At 47.3% G+C, this 16,738-nt stretch overlaps 2 protein-coding genes across 6 annotated transcripts in view; one reads left to right on the top strand and one right to left on the bottom strand.

The window, feature by feature from the left end:
- Nucleotides 1-15,673, bottom strand: part of CUL4A (cullin 4A) — a 92,529-nt gene extending 76,856 nt beyond the window's left edge. For 2 of the 4 annotated variants that reach the window (XM_068268083.1, XM_068268085.1), the window contains exons 1-2: nt 15,526-15,613; nt 9,449-9,654 (exon numbers count right to left, since the gene is read on the bottom strand). In XM_068268083.1, coding sequence (XP_068124184.1) covers nt 9,449-9,578 — 130 coding nt within the window. In that variant the 5' untranslated portion in view covers nt 9,579-9,654; nt 15,526-15,613. Of the gene's footprint in view, nt 1-9,448; nt 9,655-15,525 lie in introns of those variants that run through there. The other 2 variants (XM_068268084.1, XM_068268086.1) reach the window with 2 other exon arrangements.
- The window catches only part of PCID2 (PCI domain containing 2), a 49,406-nt gene continuing 48,295 nt past the window's right edge, over nt 15,628-16,738 (top strand). Inside the window, exon 1 of one of the 2 annotated variants that reach the window (XM_068268089.1) lies at nt 15,628-15,702. The gene's annotated coding sequence lies outside the window, so the exon portion shown is untranslated. Of the gene's footprint in view, nt 15,703-15,766; nt 15,788-16,738 lie in introns of those variants that run through there. The other variant, XM_068268090.1, reaches the window with a different exon arrangement.

The following is a 16,738-nucleotide window of genomic DNA, read 5'->3' as shown; positions in this document are numbered from 1 at the left end:
GTCTCCCACCCAGCATGGGTATGTGTAAAAATACACCCCAAAACACATTATACTACTTTTCCTGAGTACGGCGGTACCACATGTGTGACACTTTTTTGCAGCCTAGGTGCGCTAAGGGGCCCAACGTCCTATTCAGAGGTCATTTTGAGGCATTTGTTTTCTAGACTACTCCTCGCGGTTTAGGGCCCCTAAAATGCCAGGGCAGTATAGGAACCCCACAAGTGACCCCATTTTAGAAAGAAGACACCCCAAGGTATTCCGTTAGGTGTATGGCGAGTTCATAGAAGATTTTATTTTTTGTCACAAGTTAGTGAAAAATGACACTTTGTGAAAAAAAAACCAATAAAAATCAATTTCCGCTAACTTTTGACTAAAAATAAAATCTTCTATGAACTCGTCATACACCTAACAAAATACCTTGGGGTGTCTTTTTTTTCTAAAATGGGGTCACTTGTGGGGTTCCTATACCGCCCTGGCATTTTACGGGCCCAAAACCGTGAGTAGTCTGGAAACCAAATGTCTCAAAATGACTGTTCAGGGGTATAAGCATCTGCAAATTTTGATGACAGGTGGTCTATGAGGGGGCGAATTTTGTGGAACCGGTCATAAGCAGGGTGGCCTTTTAGATGACAGGTTGTATTGGGCCTGATCTGATGGATAGGAGTGCTAGGGGGGTGACAGGAGGTGATTGATGGGTGTCTCAGGGGGTGGTTAGAGGGGAAAATAGATGCAATCAATGCACTGGGGAGGTGATCGGAAGGGGGTCTGAGGGGGATCTGAGGGTTTGGCCGAGTGATCAGGAGCCCACACGGGGCAAATTAGGGCCTGATCTGATGGGTAGGTGTGCTAGGGGGTGACAGGAGGTGATTGATGGGTGTTTCAAGGTGTGATTAGAGGGGGAAATAGATGCAAGCAATGCACTGGCGAGGTGATCAGGGCTGGGGTCTGAGGGCATTCTGAGGGTGTGGGCGGGTGATTGAGTGCCCTAGGGGCAGATAGGGGTCTAATCTGATAGGTAGCAGTGACAGGGGGTGATTGATGGGTAATTAGTGGGTGTTTAGGGTAGAGAACAGATGTAAACACTGCACTTGGGAGGTGATCGGACGTCGGATCTGCTGGCGATCGATTGGTGTGGGTGGGTTATCAGATTGCCCGCAAGGGGCAGGTTAGGGGCTGATTGATGGGTGGCAGTGACAGGGGGTGATTGATGGGTGGCAGTGACAGGGGGTGATTGATGGGTGATTGATAGGTGATTGACAGGTAATCAGTGGGTTATTACAGGGGAGAACAGATGTAAATATTGCACTGGCAAATTGATAAGGGGGGGTCTGAGGGCAATCTGAGCGTGTAGGCGGGTGATTGGGTGCCCGCAAGGGGCAGATTAGGGTCTGATCTGATGGGTAACAGTGACAGGTGGTGATAGGGGGTGATTGATGGGCGATTGATGGGTAATTAGTGGGTGTTTAGAGGAGAGAATAAATGGAAACACTGCGCTTGGGTGGTGATCTGATGTCGGATCTGCGGGCGATCTATTGGTGTGGGTGGGTGATCAGTTTGCCCGCAAGGGGCAGGTTAGGGGCTGATTGATGGGTGGCAGCGACAGGGGGTGATTGATGGGTGATAGGTGATTGGCAGGTGATTGACAGGTGATCAGTGGGTTATTACAGGGAAGAACAGATGTAATTAATGCACTTGTGAATTGATAAGGGGGGGGTCAGAGGGCAATCTGAGCGTGTGGGCGGGTGATTGGGTGCCCGCAAGGGGCAGATTAGGGTCTGATCTGATAGGTAACAGTGACAGGTGGTGATAGGGGGTGATTGATGGGTAATTAGTGGGTGTTTAGAGAAGATAACAGATGTAAACAATACATTTGGGAGGTAATCTGACGGCGGGTTTGCGGGCGATCTAATGGTGTGGGTGGGTGATCAGATTGCCCGCAAGGGGCAGGTTAGGGGCTGATTGATGGGTGGCAGTGACAGGGGGTGACAGGGGGTGATTGATGGGTGATAGGTGATTGGCAGGTGATTGACAGGTGATCAGTGGGTTATTACAGGGAAGAACAGATGTAATTAATGCACTGGTGAATTGATAAGGGGGGGGTCAGAGGGCAATCTGAGCCTGTGGGCGGGTGATTGGGTGCCCGCAAGGGGCAGATTAGGGTCTGATCTGATAGGTAAAAGTGACAGGTGGTGATAGGGGGTGATTGATGGGTGATTGATGGGTAATTAGTGGGTGTTTAGAGGAGAGAATAGATGTAAACAATGGATTTGGGAGGTGATCTGATGTCGGATCTGCGGGCGATCTATTGGTGTGGGGGGGTGATCAGATTGCCCGCAAGGGGCAGGTTAGGGGCTGATTGATGGGTGGCAGTGACAGGGGGTGATTGGCGGGTGATTGACAGGTGATCAGGGGGGATAGATGCATACAGTACATGGGGGGGGGGGGGTCTGAGGGGGGGTCTGGGGAGAATCTGAGGGGTGGGGGGGTGATCAGGAGGGAGCAGGGGGCAGGGGGGGGGGGGATAAAAAAAAATTGCGTTGACAGATAGTGACAGGGAGTGATTGATGGGTAATTAGGGGGATGATTGGGTGCAAACAGGAGTCTGGGGGGTGGGCAGGGGGGGGTCTGATGGGTGCTGTGGGCGATCTGGGGCAGGGGGGGGGGGGAAATCAGTGTGCTTGGTGCAGACTAGGGTGGCTGCAGCCTGCCCTGGTGGTCCCTCGGACACTGGGACCACCAGGGCAGGAGGCAGCCTGTATAATACACTTTGTAAACATTACAAAGTGTATTATACACTTTGTATGCGGCGATCGTCGGGTTAACATCCCACCGGCGCTTCCGTATGGCCGGCGGGATGTTGCGGCGGGTGAGCGGCGCCAGGCGGAGGCTCGCGTCACGGATGACGCGATCGCTCCGCCCATGCCCCTACAAGGACCGCCGCCATTTGTCTATACGGCGGTCCTTGCGGCGTCCACTTCCCGGCCGCCTCTGTGCGTTAGGCGGTCGGGAAGTGGTTAAAGGACTTCCGAGGCCAAAACGAAAAAAAGTTAAATACCTGCATCGCATATGAAGGCACGGAGGACACCGTTCACGCCCTCCGTGCCGTTCCGCCGGGTCCCCGACGCTCAATAGCTCCTCGGGCCGGCTCCCGACCCCACCGCCTGACAAATGTACATCTTAAAGGGACACTGTAGGGGGGGTTCGGGGGAAAATAAATTGAACTTACCCAGGGCTTCTAATGGTCCCCGCAGACATCCTGTGCCCGTGCAGCCGCTCACCGATACTCCGGCCTGCCTCCGGTTCACTTCTCGAATTTCAGACTTTAAAGTCTGAAAACCACTGCGCCTGCGTTGCCATGTCCTCGCTCCCACTGACGTCACCAGGAGTGTATAGCACAAGGCCAGCATGGTCTGTGTCTGCGCTGTACGCTTCTGGTGACATCAGCGGGATTGAGGACACGGCAATGCAGGCGCAGTGGTTTTCAGACTTTAAAGTCTGAAATTCCAGATGTGAACCGGAGGCGGGGCATCGGTGAGTTGCTGCACAGGCACAGGATGTCTGCGGGGGACTGTTAGAAGCCCCGGGTAAGTTCAACTCATTTTCCCCCGACCCCCCTACAGTGTACCTTTAAATGTATGCATACATGTGCATTTCAAATGTTGTAATTTTTTGTGATAGTTGCCCTTTCAAGGACTTCCGAGGCCAAATCGAAAAAAAAGTTAAATACCTGCATCGCATATGAAGGCACGGAGGACGCCATCCGCGCCCTCCGTGCCGTTCCGCCGGGTCTCCGCCACTCAATAGCCCCCCGGGCCGGCTCCCGATCCCACGGCCCGACCCAGCTCTCCTGCCTCCACAAACATGGCCGCATGAGCTGGCCGTGGCTGCGCAGTCCGCATAGCCGCCAGTGCTGCTGCGCAGCTCTAGGGCCAACCCCCTGATCCACGCTACAGGAAACAGCCTGTAGCGTGGATCGGGGGGTTGACCCTAGAGCTACGCAGCCGCGCTTGTGGCTATGCGGACTGCGCAGCCACGGCCAGCTCATGCGGCCATGTTTGTGGAGGCAGGAGAGCCCGACCCGGGCCGTGGGGTCGGGAGCCGGCCCGGGGGGCTATTGAGTGGCGGAGACCTGGCGGAATGGCACGGATGGCGTCCTCCGTGCCTTCATATGCGATGCAGGTATTTAACTTTTTTTTTATTTGGCCTCGGAAGTCTTTTAAAGAGACACTGTAACATCAAAAAGATCCCCTGGGGGATACTCACCTTGGGTGGGGGAAGCCTCAGGATCCTAATGAGGCTTCCCACGCTGTCCTCTGTCCAACGGGGGTCTCCCTGTAGCCCTCCGTACAGCCGCAGACAGACCCGACTGTTGATTCAATATTTACCTTTGCAGGCTCCAGCGGGGCGCTGTGGCTGCTCTCGGCTCCGAAGTAGACCGAAATACCCGATTTCAGTCGGGACTGCTCTACTGCGCAGGCGCCGGAGACTTGCGCCTGCACAGTAGAGCAGACCCGACGGCGATCAGGTATTTCCGCCTACTTCGGAGCCGACAGCCACCAGAGCACCTGCGCAGGAGCCGGGAAGGTAAATATTGACGTCACCGCTGTACGGTGGGCTGCAGCGAGACCTCCGAGGGATGGAGGATGGCGTGGGAAGCCTCATTAGGATCCTGAGGCTTCCCCCACCCGAGGTGAGTACCCCCCAGGGGGCGTTTTGAGGTTACAGATTCTCTTTAAAGGGCAACTATCACAACAAATTACAACATTTGAAATGCAGATGTATGCATACATTTAAGATGTACATTTGTCTCAAAGTAAAATGCACTGTAAATTACTTAATAAATTTGCGATAATTAAGCTTTAAAGGGTCACTATGAAAAATGTTACAATTTAAAATATGTGCAAACATTGACAAATAAGAAGTAAAATTTAAACAATGATGCTGGCCAGCTTCCCTGCTCGCTACACAGTTTTTTGGCAGTTGGACAGAGCAACTGCCATTCACTAAGTGCTTTTGAAAATAAACAAACCCTGAGAATCCTCCCATGAAGAGATGGGCTAGTCCAAAACCTGTCGCTTCTGTCAGATTTCTACTACCTACTGTAAGTGACAGCAACATAGGAGAAAAGTAATTTATGGCTCATTATACTCTGGAAAAAAACATACTTCTTATTTGTTGGTTTTCACATATTTTACATTTTTACATTTTTCGCCATAGTGCCCTTTTAAGTAAGCGATTGTAGTTTCCAACAGTGGATCACTACTGCATATGCAAATAGATGCCCCTGTGGCCAGGCTTATATCCAGAACCACTGGTGTATAGCAAGCCTATAGCTTATATTGAGACCCCCACATAAGCTGCCACAATAACATTTACATTTTCCTGCCTGCGTAGGTGCACTAGCAGCTTTCCGCTCGGGCTCTAGTTGAAATAGCTGAGTCTGATTGGGTCCATTTTACTCATCAGGCGCAGACAGCTCAAGCCTGCGCAGCAGAGCCGACCCAATCAGGCTCAGCTATATCCGCCGGAGCTAGTGCGCCTGTGCGCAGCAGCAACAAGCGCTTACAAACAGACGTTTGGGAGAGCCAGCTCTGGATCCCCTCTAAGATGCAAGAGCTTCCCCATCCTGTGGTAAATACCCCCCATGGACACTCAACTTCCCTTCGGGATCACTTAAAGCTGAATTATTGCAAATACTGTACCTTTCTGGCTGAACTCAAAGGATATGTCTTTGTTTCAACCCAAATAACTATGCAAGGCAAATTACATAGAGCGGTGCATTTTAGTAGGAGGGCTTTTTTTTATCTTTTAGTCCCCTATGCATTCCTAGTGGTTCTGGGTCACCCTAAGCTGCTTGGGGATTCTGTTTCCTATGTCGCTGTCACTTACAGTAGGTCGTGATCTAAATTTTTTTCACAAGCACTTTCTGGACAGCAGTGGCACAATCCAGCTGACTCATGGAACTTTGTATACGTCCTTTCCAGGTAGTGCTATTGAAAAGAAGAATTTTTGCACATCCACACTGAATGACTGGATGACAGATGCATGCACTATGACCTGGTTAAGCTCTGTTACATTCCAGTGTAATTAAATGACCACTGACAAAAAGAATGTATATTTTAACCACTTCACCACTGAGGGGTTTTACCCCTGAAACACCAGAGCAATTTTCACCTTTCAGCGCTCCTTCCATTCCTTCGTCTATAACTTTATTATTACTTATTGCAATGAAATGAACTATATCTTGTTTTTTTTCGCCACCAACTAGGCTTTCTTTAGGTGGGACATTATGCCAAGAATTATTTTATTCTAAATGTGTTTTAATGGGAAAATAGGAAAAAAAATCATTATTTTTCAGTTTTCGGCCATTATAGTTTTTAAATAATGCATGCTACTGTAATTAAAACCCATGAAATGTATTTACCCATTTGTCCCGGTTATAAAACCGTTTAAATTATGTCCCTATCACAATGATTGGCGCCAATATTTTATTTGGAAATAAAGGTGCATTTTTTTTCAATTTTTCATCCATCCCTAATTACAAGCCCATAGTTTATAAAGTAACAGTGTTGTACCCTCTTGACATAAATATTTATACAGTTCAGTCCCTAAGGTAACTATTTATGTTTTTTTTTATTGTATTTTTTTTTTTTTAATTACAAAAAAAAAAAAAAATTGGGGCGTGTGGGAGGTAATGAGTTAATTTTATTGAGTAAAACAAATGTATTTGTATATGTAAAATGCTTTAGGGTGTAGTTTTACTATTTGGCCACAAGATGGCCACAGTGATGTTTTGTTCATGCAACCTGTAAGCGTCCGGAAGGACGCCTACAGGAAGCACTATGAGGCTGGGAAAATCACAATGATCGCGCTGTTTCTCATAGAAGCAGCAGATCATTGCGGGGGCTTAGATCAACGAACGGGAATGGATTTTCCCGTTCATTGATCTCCGGGCGAGTGGGCGGCGGCTTGCACGAGCGGCGAGATCGCGCGCATGAGCGGCGGGAGCGCGGACACCAGCGGTAGCGCGGGAGGTACGGATTTCTCCGTCCCTTGGTTTTATAAGGATGGAAAAAGGGACGGAGATATCCGTACCGCGAGGGGTAAAGTGGTTAAAATACCGTACCTACAGGGAGTGCAGAATTATTAGGCAAGTTGTATTTTTGAGGAATAATTTTATTATTGAACAACAACCATGTTCTCAATGAACCCAAAAAACTCATTAACATCAAAGCTGAATATTTTTGAAAGTAGATTTTAATTTGTTTTTAGTTTTAGCTATTTTAGGGGGATATCTGTGTGTGCAGGTGACTATTACTGTGCATAATTATTAGGCAACTTAACAAAAAACAAATTTATACCCATTTCAATTATTTATTTTTACCAGTGAAACCAATATAACATCTCAACATTCACAAATATACATTTCTGACATTCAAAAACTAAATAAAAACAAATCAGTGACCAATATAGCAACCTTTCTTTGCAAGGACACTCAAAAGCCTGCCATCCATGGATTCTGTCAGTGTTTTGATCTGTTCACCATCAACATTGCGTGCAGCAGCAACCACAGCCTCCCAGACACTGTTCAGAGAGGTGTACTGTTTTCCCTCCTTGAAAATCTCACATTTTATGATGGACCACAGGTTCTCAATGGGGTTCAGATCAATCGAACAAGGAGGCCATGTCATTAGTTTTTCTTCTTTTATACCCTTTCTTGCCAGCCACGCTGTGGAGTACTTGGACGCGTGTGATGGAGCATTGTCCTGCATGAAAATCATGTTTTTCTTGAAGGATGCAGACTTCTTCCTGTACCACTGCTTGAAGAAGGTGTCTTCCAGAAACTGGCAGTAGGACTGGGAGTTGAGCTTGACTCCCTCCTCCACCCGAAAAGGCCCCACAAGCTCATCTTTGATGATACCAGCTCAAACCAGTACTCCACCTCCACCTTGCTGGCGTCTGAGTCAGACTGGAGCTCTCTGCCCTTTACCAATCCAGCCACGGGCCCATCCATCTGGCCCATCAAGACTCACTCTCATTTCATCAGTCCATAAAACCTTAGAAAAATCAGTCTTGAGATATTTCTTGTCCCAGTCTTGACGTTTCAGCTTGTGTGTCTTGTTCAGTGGTGGTCGTCTTTCAGCCTTTCTTACCTTTGCCATGAGTATTGCACACCTTGTGCTTTTGGGCACTCCAGTGATGTTGCAGCTCTGAAATATGGCCAAACTGGTGGCAAGTGGCATCTTGGCAGCTGCACGCTTGACTTTTCTCAATTCATGGGCAGTTATTTAGCGCCTTGGTTTTTCCACACGCTTCTTGCGACCCTGTTGACTATTTTGAATAAAACACTTGATTGTTTGATGATCACGCTTCAGAAGCTTTGCAATTTTAAGAGTGCTGCATCCCTCTGCAAGATAGCTCACTATTTTTGACTTTTCTGAGCCTGTCAAGTCCTTCTTTTGACCCATTTTGCCAAAGGAAAGGAAGTTGCCTAATAATTATGCACACCTGATATAGGGTGTTGATGTCATTAGACCACACCCCTTCTCATTACAGAGATGCACATCACCTAATATGCTTAATTGGTAGTAGGCTTTCAAGTCTATACAGCTTGGAGTAAGACAACATGCATAAAGAGGATGATGTGGTCAAAATACTCATTTGCCTAATAATTCTGCACTCCCTGTATGTACACATACACGTGAGCTGTCACTTGCAGTAGGAGTCATTAATGTAATGGCTTTGCACCTACTTATGACAGGATTTGGACTAGTACATCTGCTCACTAGGGAGTCTCAAGTTCTTCTGAATTCTTTTGAAAAGTATTTCCTGAACAGCAGTGGCACCATAAAACTTCTAGAATACCGTATAGTGAAAACCTGTCAGAAATAGGCTCAGTGTCATCACATCAGATTAATGACATCTACATTTTTTACATTTTACAGTTTTTGAATCATAGTGGTTCTTTAACAACATTGGAGAAGGTAACAGAGCTCAACTAGCACGCAGTGCAACATCTGTAATTCAGTCAACCATTGTAGTTGACCAAGTATTATATGAAGTGATATCAAGAGAGAAACGGCTGCTTTGACTGGCTGTACAGTCGGTACAAAAATCATCCAACTCCAACTCCTCAGTTTATGAAACCAGCGACTCAACTCAAATAGTAACCAAAATGAAATTATATTTCTAAAAATATGTGCAATATATAGAGGTGAACAACATGGATTGCATTTTTCTTTCAGCAAAAGTAGTTACTATTTAATGTTCCCAATGTTCTCCTCAAAGCAGCAATTATTAATTGCATGACTAGAAGCCAACAAGGCAAGTCAAGAGAAAGGTTTAAATGTTTAGTTATACTCAAAATACGTGAAATGGAAGTATATAGTCAAGTACGGCTTTTGTATAAGCTAGGTATGTTTCAGTTAACAATCCCTTCAAATCTTACCTTTAAAGTTTTTGATAATCAGTTTTTTAGAAGCAGCAGGTTTTGAGCCCAGTGCTGATGACTTAGTTAGTCCATTGGTGTGGCCAACCAGTGCTGAGAAGTTGGCTTTCCTCTGAGTTTCTTGATCCATGGCAAAGCAGCACAGCACCGAGGAAAGAATTTCAAGTAGGTGTCCTTAAACTTATCATTAACCCGTCATTTGGTGTCTACATGTCAGAAAAATTAAAAAAAAGAAAAAAGCAGTTAGCAGGTGTCAAACTGATTTATTAAAGTGTCCCTCAGAGGGGCTCACAATCGAATCCCTACCATAGTCATATGTCTATGTATGTACCGTGTAGTGCATGTATTATAGTATACGGTCCAATTTTAGAAAGCACTTACCTAACCACAGTTGAATTTGGGCATATCAGTCAAGCGGTGCTTAAAGAGTAACTGTTAACCCCAAAACTGAAAATTAAATCTCTCTTGCAATCTTTTACTATTTAAATGAGCCAAAAAGGCATTGTAGAAGTTAAAAATCAATATAATTTTCTTTACTATGTATCCTTTTAACCAAGCTCCGGACGCAAAGCCGCATATAAGATACTGCTGAGCATGCATAGCATGCCTAGCTCTGCCCGACCCCCCTCTCCCCCCCAGGACCAGGTGCCGATATATGCTCACTCCAAACAGCTGACCGCTCTGACACGGAGAGAGAGCGGGAGCAATTCCAGCGCCGCCACCGCAGAGCACGTGCATCTCTCACATGTGACTCGGCGGCGGCTGCTCTGCGGTGGCGGCGCTGGAAGTGCTCCCGCTCTCTCTCCGTGTCAGAGCGGTCAGCTGTTTGGAGTGAGCATATATCGGCACCTGGTCCTGGGGGGGAGAGGGGGGTCGGGCAGAGCTAGGCATGCTATGCATGCTCAGCAGTATCTGATATGCGGCTTTGCGTCCGGAGCTTGGTTAAAAGGATATAGTAAAAAAATTATATTGATTTTTAACTTCTACAATGCCTTTTTGGCTCATTTAAATAGTAAATAAAAGATTGCAAGAGAGATTTAATTTTCAGTTTTGGGGCTAACAGTTACTCTTTAAAGCGGGATTGTCAGCCATACAATCAAATTCCATTTACCTACTGCTCTGTTTATTACGTAGTCTACATCTTGACCATGCACTGCAAGCATTCCAATATAATCATAAATGTTTGTGCTGTAATGAATCTTATTTCAGTGAGCCTGGCTCCTTTCTGGTACATTGCTGGTGAGAGGGAAAGCTTGTTATCTCCCTTATATGTGTTTTTTTTTCTGGGATAGAATGACTGTCCCTGCTACTTTAAGGCTGCTTTCACAGTGGGACGTTACAGGCGCACGTTAGAGCAGCCTGTAATGCAGCCCAACTCACAGTAATGAAAAATCAATGGGCTCTTCACAGTGCCCACGTTGCGTTACAGTGTAACGCTGGACGTTCAAAGAAAGTGCAGCATGCTGTGCGTTATATGTGGTTTTAGCCGCGTTAGACTGTTTGCACGTGCTCAATGCAGGAGAGGAGAGTCCGCTATTGTCCAATATTCACTGCACTGTGTGACGTGCAGTGTTTACTTCCTGGAGCGGCCGCTTTGTGCGGCGATTGGCTGGCGGGACCACGTGATGCGGAGTGTTCCGATCGCGTGGTCTCCAGTCTTTGGACGCATACGCCGTTTTCGTTCTACCAGCATCGAACGAAAATGGCGCTATGTAGCGTCCGAGTTTAGCTCCACCATGCGTTGCGTTAGGGGAACGTTATGCGACCTTAACGTCCCCCCTAACGCAACGTCTCTGTGTGAAAGAGCCCTAATAGACTTTCTGGAGTACAGCACTATCTCCAAGCTCCAACTAGCTGCTCACTCAGGTTCGTTCCTTACACTGGAGCCAGTGCGTCTGACATAAGCAATCCAGGAATACCGGCAGGTGTAAGGAAAGAACCTGAGTAAGCAGCTAGTGGGAGCGTGAAGACAGGGAGGAGGGACGGGTAACCATATTCTGGAAAGTCTAGTTAAAAAAGTCTAGTAATGCACTATGTGGAGTTCTTTTTATGCATAGACTGACAAGTGGATGTGTGCAGTGAACTTTGAAAATCATTGGAAAATTTGGACTTACTTGGCCCACAACTTAAAGTGTACCAGAGCTGAATAATTAAAAAGATTTTATACATACTTGGGGCTTCATCCAGCCCCATCCACTCCCACGGCGCCGTCCTCCACTGCCCGCGGCTTTGAGAACTGGGTCCCCGCACTTCCGTCAGTCGGAGCCAGTCAAACGTAAGAGAAGTGCGCTATTTGCGTATCTCTCCAGCAGCCGCTGGAGAGATATGTAGAGGGTACACTTCTCCTGCGTAGCAGGCCACCACTGATATCAGTGACAGGACCGGTTCCCGAAGCTGCAGGCAGCGGACTGCGGCGGTGTGGGATCGATCGGAGCAGAAGGGGCTGGAGGAAGCCCCAGGTATGTATATAATCTTCTTAATTATTCAGCTCTTAGTCCCTTTAAGGATTCATTTTGGTGATTCAAGTACCGTGAACTAACGGAGGCATAGATTGATCTAACTGTATATTATTATGTGCAAAGACTGAAAGAGCCACTTTAATTCTGGCACACATGTATATCAATTTAAAGTGCCCTTGTAGTGGGTAAGAAGGACTGCGCCTTAGAAGAACTTTAAAGTATCGCAGTTTCAAAAATGGAGCTTTATTGAGACTGGTGTCGCAACATACTTGGATAAGAATTCTACAATGAACTTGATAAACAACTCCCACCAGAAATGGAGCAGGAGGGGCATTGCTGGTCTTATGAATCAGAAGTGCAGTTAAACACTGAGGCCGATATGCAATTCACTTTTTCACCTGAGTTTTCTCCTAGGTAATATTTTCGAACTTGTCAATAAAATGCCTTTTAAACCATCAGCAAACAAATACCTAAAATAGTTTTGACAGTACTTTTTCACCTACTTTTTGGTACTTTTTCCATTCAACGTGCTAAAAAAAATTATTGTGAATCAAAGATGAAAAATTATCTCCTAGGAAAAAAAAACTCTGGGGCCCTTATTCAATTCATTTATTTCTCCTAAGTTTTCTCCTAGAAAATATTTCATCTTCTGTTTAAAATAACTTTTCAGCACTTAGCAATTGCAAAAGTACCAAAAAGTAGGTAAAACAGTACTGTCAAAATTATTCTGAGTATTTTCCTGCGTGCTAGTTGCTTAAAGGGAAGGTTCAGGGTGTAATTAAAAAAAATAAAAATACAAATCCACTTACCTGGGGCTTCCTCCAGCCCGTGGCAGGCAGGACATGCCCTTGGCGCCGCTCCGCAGGCTTCCGGTCTTCTCCGGTGGCGCACCCGACCTGGCCAGGCTGGCTTCTAGGTCGAGCTCTTCTGCGCTCCCAACGCGCGTCTCACGCCATCGCGCTGACGTCATCGGACGTCCTCCCTGCTGTACAGCGCAGGCGCAGAACTGCGCCTGCGCAGTACAGCCCAGAGGACGTCCAATGACGTGAGGGCGACAGCGTGAGGCGCACGTTGGAGCGCAGAAGAGTCCGACCTGGAAGCGTGCCTGGCCAGGTCGGGTGCGCCACCAGAGAAGACCGGGGGCCTGCAGAGCGGCGCCGAGGGCATGTCCTGCCTGCCACTGGCTGGAGGAAGCCCCAGGTAAGTGGACTTGTATTTTTATTTTTTTTAATTTCACCCTGAACCATCCCTTTAAAAGGCTTTTTATTAAAAGGGTGTGAAAATATCAACTAGGCGAAAAAAGTGAATTGAATAAGGGCCCGCAACTCAACATGGCTCAGCAAAGCTTCATTTGTGGCAGCAGCCTGCTCTGTATAGTGCACCATTTGTGGCAAAATGTGTCAAGCAAGGGTCTAGTATAAATTCAAGCACAAAACCATGTAACAAATACATGTAATTTTTCCCTTTCTGCCAGACCACAATTTGGCCACTCTTCAGCTTTTGGGCAGAAATGTGCATGTGTCTTTTCGCATCAAAATTCATGTTCATATTTTTACATGTAGGTTTCCAGAACACGCAAACATTTGCATACGAATACAAATTTTAACACAAATGCATGTGAAAAAACAGAACTCCGTCTTCGCATTTCTGGAAGAGCCTGACTTGTCCATAACATTTTCAGCTACTCTGATTACATTTGAAATCGGCGCCGGTAGACTTGGGCGCAGGATACAGTGGTATATAGCTGATCCTGCTTCTGCACAAGTCCGGGCCGATTTAATTACTATTCCCCCTCCAGGCCGCCATGGATAGTGGGGGAATGAAATAATTTAGCTTCCAGCGATTGCTGGAGGCCGAATTATTATGTTTTTAAGCAACTTCGGCTCCGTCTTGTGACGGAGCCGGCGTTACTCACTGAGCGCTTCAATAGGAGTGATTCCTATTGAAGTCTATGGAGGCGCCGGCTGCGTCCAAATCTAGCAGCGCTGAAAAGCACTGCTCTGGCTACTCTTCCCTGAATGAGTCAGGCTCGTCCGTAATGCCAGGGTGGTTAAGTAAATCATAAGTGGATCAAAAAAAGATGTCTGCTCGTTTTTCTTTTGTTTTTGTGTTTTACAAGAACCAGAAGCATAATTTGAAGAGACAAAAAAATGTTTGCTTCACCAACTTGGCAAAAGCAAATACAAGTAATAGTGACAAAGAGGAAAACCCATAAAAAGGGCACACAGCTTTTTTGGGTTGGAATGTTGCAGGGGAAGAGAGGGAAACAAGGATAGGAATGGACAATGCACAGAGCAGTGTTTCTCAAACCTGTCCTCCTTGTGACTTCCCAACGTTGCAGGTTTTGCAGGCAACCTTACCTATGCACAGGTGGGGTAATTAGTGTCTCAGCTAGGTGGATTCTATGTAGCTGAGACACTAATTACCCCACCTGTGCATAGGTGAGGTTGCCTGCAAAACATGCACCGTTGGGGAGTCACGAGGACAGGTTTGAGAAACACTGGCACAGAGGTATGTGTATCCAGCAAGAACATATCTCTGTGCTTAACTTGGGTAACTTAGCATTAAACCAGGTATACTTTAAGCTAAATACGCTTCTTAGGGCCCATTTCCAATAGTGCCGTGCGCGACTGCGAGATGTGCGGTGGCACTTCCTGGTCAGTGGGAACACTGACGAATCCCTTGAGCCGTGCCATGCACAGCTATGGGATTCGCAGTCTCCCGCACGGAAACTGATGGCAATGTCGGCTGAATCGCTAAGGTAAGCGATTCGGCCGGCGGCGCCAGAGTTTCCCCACACGATTTACTCTCCGAAGTCGGCCCAGTTTCTACGCTAGTGGAAACGGGCCCTTACAGAAGAATTAGTCCAGACTACAAGCTTCATAAAAGTCCTAAGCAATAACTGTTTTGGAGATAGCATGAAACTGTAGGTGGATTTCTTGTTTCTCATGAAAGAGAATCAATGTTTGCAGAACAAATAATTTGACAAAAAAACATTAATATTCAGAAACTATTAATCGCATCTCTAAGGTCTGAGATCCACTGGAAGCGATACTGCAGCGCTTGGCAATTGCTGCTAATTGGCATAGCGCTGCAACAGTGGAACCCAATGGCAGTGGTTCCCCTCGCAGTGTTGTAAGTGTGGAGTGATTGCAAATTGCTGCATGCAGAATTCTGGGTGCAATACCAGAATAATTGCATCAGTGGCTGCAGAGCCAAATGGCGATTGCTCCAGAAACCACAATGAAAAACAACACTTCCACGGTACAGGAGAGGAGGCACATATGAGCATGGCTGCACTAAAGACTTGACATGATGTTTTTTTTCTGCCCATTAACCACATCCGTTCAGCAGCACTATATTGCAGCCGCAAGGCCCTTTGATTTAGTTCATACTCAAAACACAAGCAATTGCTATTATCGAAGGACTGTTCAGTTTTGCACATTCATTCAAGCCAAATCGAAATTTAGCTGCCCGTGAATTCCGCAAGGAATTCGGCAGCTTCCGTAAGGGCGGCCAATGGCCGCCCTGTGAGCAGGAGGGGAGCAGCGCTGAGAGGAGGGAGAGCTGTGGGATCAACGGTTTGGAAGGGGGGCCATCTCCACCTCCTTCCCTCACCTTGGGGCTCTCCCTCCCTCGATCTCCCCTCCAGAACGAAGTCTTGTGCGGGTGGCTGGCAGCGGGCGGAACTTACCTCCGTCTCGCTCCTCCTCCTAGCGCCGGAAGTTCTGGTGCAGCTGCTCTGGTCTGCATCAGACCAGAATAGCGGCAAATCCGTCCTGCGACGAGACGGAGGTAAGTTCCGCCCGCAGCCAGCCAGCGCACAAGACTTCGTTCTGGAGGGGAGAGCGAGCGAGCGAGCGAGAGAGAGAGCCCTAAGGTGAGAGAAAGAGGGGGGAGATGGCCCCCCTTCTCCACCGCTGCTCACAGCTCTCCCTCTTCCCTGCGCTGCTCCCCTCCTGCTGGGGGCACACCTGGCTACCTATTCTGGGGACGTATTCCCCTGCCTACATATACTGTGGACATATACCCCTGGCTACATATATTGGGCACATATACCCCTGGCTACATATGCTGGGCACATATACCCCTGGCTACATAGACTGGGCACATATACCCCTGGCTACATATACTGGGCACATATACCCCTGGCTACATATACTGGGCACATATACCCCTGGCTACATATGCTGGGCACATATACCCCTGGCTACATATGCTGGGCACATATACCCCTGGCTACATAGACTGGGCACATATACCCCTGGCTACATAGACTGGGCACATATACCCCTGGCTACATAGACTGGGCACATATACCCCTGGCTACATATACTGGGCACATATACCCCTGGCTACATATACTGGGCACATATACCCCTGGCTACATTTACTGGGCACATATACCTCTGTCTACATATATTGGGCACATATACCCCTGGCTACATATGCTGGGCACATATACCCCTGGCTACATAGACTGGGCACATATACCCCTGGCTACATATGCTGGGCACATATACCCCTGGCTACATATGCTGGGCACATATACCTCTGGCTACATATACTGGGCACATATACCCCTGACTATATATACTGGGCACATATACCCCTGGCTACATATGCTGGGCACATATACCCCTGGCTACATATGCTGGGCACATATACCCCTGGCTACATATCCTGGGCACATATACCCTTGGCTACATATACTGGGCACATATACCCTTGGCTACATATACTGGGCACATATACCCCTGACCCCTGGCTTCATATGCTGGGCACATATACCCCTGGCTTCATATGCTGGGCACATATACCCCTGGCTACA

This window comes from Hyperolius riggenbachi, chromosome 2 (assembly GCF_040937935.1).
Source record: "Hyperolius riggenbachi isolate aHypRig1 chromosome 2, aHypRig1.pri, whole genome shotgun sequence".
NCBI lineage: Eukaryota > Metazoa > Chordata > Amphibia > Anura > Hyperoliidae > Hyperolius > Hyperolius riggenbachi.
Note: the sequence above shows the minus strand (reverse complement) of the source record. Positions and strands in the feature narration are given on the sequence as shown.